This window comes from Anoplopoma fimbria, chromosome 10 (assembly GCF_027596085.1).
Source record: "Anoplopoma fimbria isolate UVic2021 breed Golden Eagle Sablefish chromosome 10, Afim_UVic_2022, whole genome shotgun sequence".
In the NCBI taxonomy this organism is placed as follows: domain Eukaryota; kingdom Metazoa; phylum Chordata; class Actinopteri; order Perciformes; family Anoplopomatidae; genus Anoplopoma; species Anoplopoma fimbria.
In genome coordinates, this window is record NC_072458.1 from 2,367,471 (window position 1) to 2,369,645 (window position 2,175).

Genomic DNA, 2,175 nt, shown 5'->3' on the forward strand with positions numbered 1-2,175 from the left:
CTATCTCTGCATGGAATCTTGATGTGGGGAGGAGTACCAGTGAGAGTAGCCGGGCATGTAGCTGTTGGCCGGCATGTTTACTCCTTTGGAAGAGGCCGAGACGTCCCATATGGGAGGGATGGTCGGGGAGCGAGGGGACAGGGACATGGAGCCCGGCATAGGGTCGCTCTCATGCGGGTTGCCTCCTTGCTTGAGCAGCTTCTTGAACTTTGACCTCTTATTCTGGAACCAAATCTTTACCTGCAGGAGAGAAGGACGTGGAGAAAAAAAAAAAAAGAGCATGTGAGTTGTGTGAAGGTTTGTGCAAAAAAAAATGTAGTATAAATACTAGAAATATGATAACCCAAAGGAAAAATACACAACTAAATTATAATAATACTACTATAAGGTGCTTGTCTTTATAATAGTTATTCATATGACTATTATATATATCATGCACAGGGTGGTTCCTCCTCGTACCTGGGTCTGTGTCAGTCCTAAAGAGGCAGCCAGCTCGGCTCGCTCCGGTAAAGCGAGGTATTGTGTCTGCTGGAAACGGTGGTTCAGTGCTTGGAGCTGCAAACTGGAATAAATTGTCCGAGGCTTGCGAATCTTCTTGCCTTTCCCATTAAAACGAATTTCCCCATTTTCAATCACCGTCGTCTTCTGCTGCTCTGCAACAAAAACAACCAATGTTATTATTCAGAACCACAGGCTGCAGATATGTGCAGTGAAAAACACAAATATGTCTAAACAGCTGGAAAATCCCATGAAGATATAAAAAAAAAAATAATAATGCAGTGTGCACCGATGAAAACTGTCTAAAACCTAAAAAAAAAAAAATCTCCTTGCCTTTAAGCGCCGTGGCAGCCAGAAACCCTCATACGCTGTCATATTTAGGATATTGCTGGTAATGACATGTCAATTAAATGCTAATTACAACATTCAAGGCGTGCGGGCTGCCTAATTTTCACGAGGAGTTGGTGAGGATTGCACGGTCGTGATGATCACACCCCGGGCATTAAAGCAGGGTTTGTGGGGAGTGAGGCTGAGTGCTAAACGGGACAGCAAGGCAATGGGCTGGATGCTGGATGCTGGATTCTTGAATCATCCTGTGCCATTTACGCACGTGCCATTTACGCACGCATTTCTCTCCGGTGTAATCACACACCTGGAAGACCATTCGTCCGAAATTTGGAGACTTGGGGCCATGACACCACCACTGGCAGGAGCAGAAAGGATGGAGCATGGAGCACTCTTAACGGTAGGCTACAGTGCGTTTTTCCTCCTTGAAAAAAAACCCCAAAAACACCAAATGGGTCTCTTACCTGTGCCGTCTAACCTGGTCTGTCCTCCCGTGTTGCTGTGGTAGGAGGGCAGGTAGGGGCTGTGGTGAGCGTGGCTCACGTAGGGGTAGGGTAGCGACCTGTTGTAGGTGTTGGTCCCGGTGTACGCGGTGCTGTCGTGCTGGTGGTGGGAGTGGGAGCCGGAGTGGAGACAGTGCAGCGGATAGTGGCTGCTGGCCATGGACGGAGAGCTCTGCTGTGAGTGCGACTGCTGCCCAAACTCCATGAAAGCAGACTTGGACGAGTCCTGAGCCTCCAGACCGTCAGCCATCGCAGTCATGGTCATCATCGAATTTTCCTGCCTTGAGAGCACTCACCCCCCTCTCTCTCTCTCAAGACCAAATCGGTTTTTCTCTCTCTCGATGCTGCTGTCTCTCCGAGAGCAGATATTGTCCTATTAACACCCAGGTTTTCCAGAGGCGTCTTTATTTCCCCCCTTGTTGTGTGATATTCTCGCTCATAGGCATAAGTTAAGAGAGAGATTTTAAAGGTGGATTCTGTTTTAAAAATTGAGCCCTTGCTTTCCAGACTTGATGCAGACACTACAAGTAAAATGGTTTGTCTCCAAAGGGCAGCGCCTCCCGATTGGTCATCCAACCCAACGTCATCAGAGCTGAGACTTGAGCTGGAGTTAACCCACCTTACCAGCTCCCACCACAACTATGGGGGATAATATATGGTGGGAAAGACGCATAATTCCTACAGACAAGCTTCACACGTAAAAACAGCTCTTTTCGGTTTTGTTTTTTACCCCTAACCTTCCAATAACACTTTGATTTATCCGGATGAGCCAACAGTCTGCTGCCTCTTGTTTCCCAGCCTTTAACCCCTCCTCTCTTAAGGAATGAAT

General features: G+C 47.5%; 1 protein-coding gene across 1 annotated transcript; it reads right to left on the reverse strand.

Annotated features, from left to right (window-relative positions):
- Positions 1–1,614, reverse strand: dlx6a (distal-less homeobox 6a). Its single transcript, XM_054606507.1, has 3 exons — positions 1,308–1,614; positions 460–653; positions 1–240 (listed from the first exon to the last, which is right to left on the reverse strand). The coding sequence occupies exons 1-3, from the start codon at positions 1,612–1,614 to the stop codon at positions 1–3; spliced, it is 741 nt and encodes a 246-aa protein (XP_054462482.1).
- Between the last annotated feature and the right edge of the window lie 561 nt (positions 1,615–2,175).

Coding starts and splice junctions, on each gene's coding strand:
- dlx6a (XM_054606507.1), bottom strand. CDS start 1,614: ATGATGACCATGACTGCGATGGCTGACGGTCTGGAGGCTCAGGACTCG. Junction 654..1,307: donor GACCAGGTTAGACGGCACAG/GTAAGAGACCCA, acceptor TTTTTGTTGCAG/AGCAGCAGAAGACGACGGTG. Junction 241..459: donor TAGGACTGACACAGACCCAG/GTACGAGGAGGA, acceptor TCTCTCCTGCAG/GTAAAGATTTGGTTCCAGAA.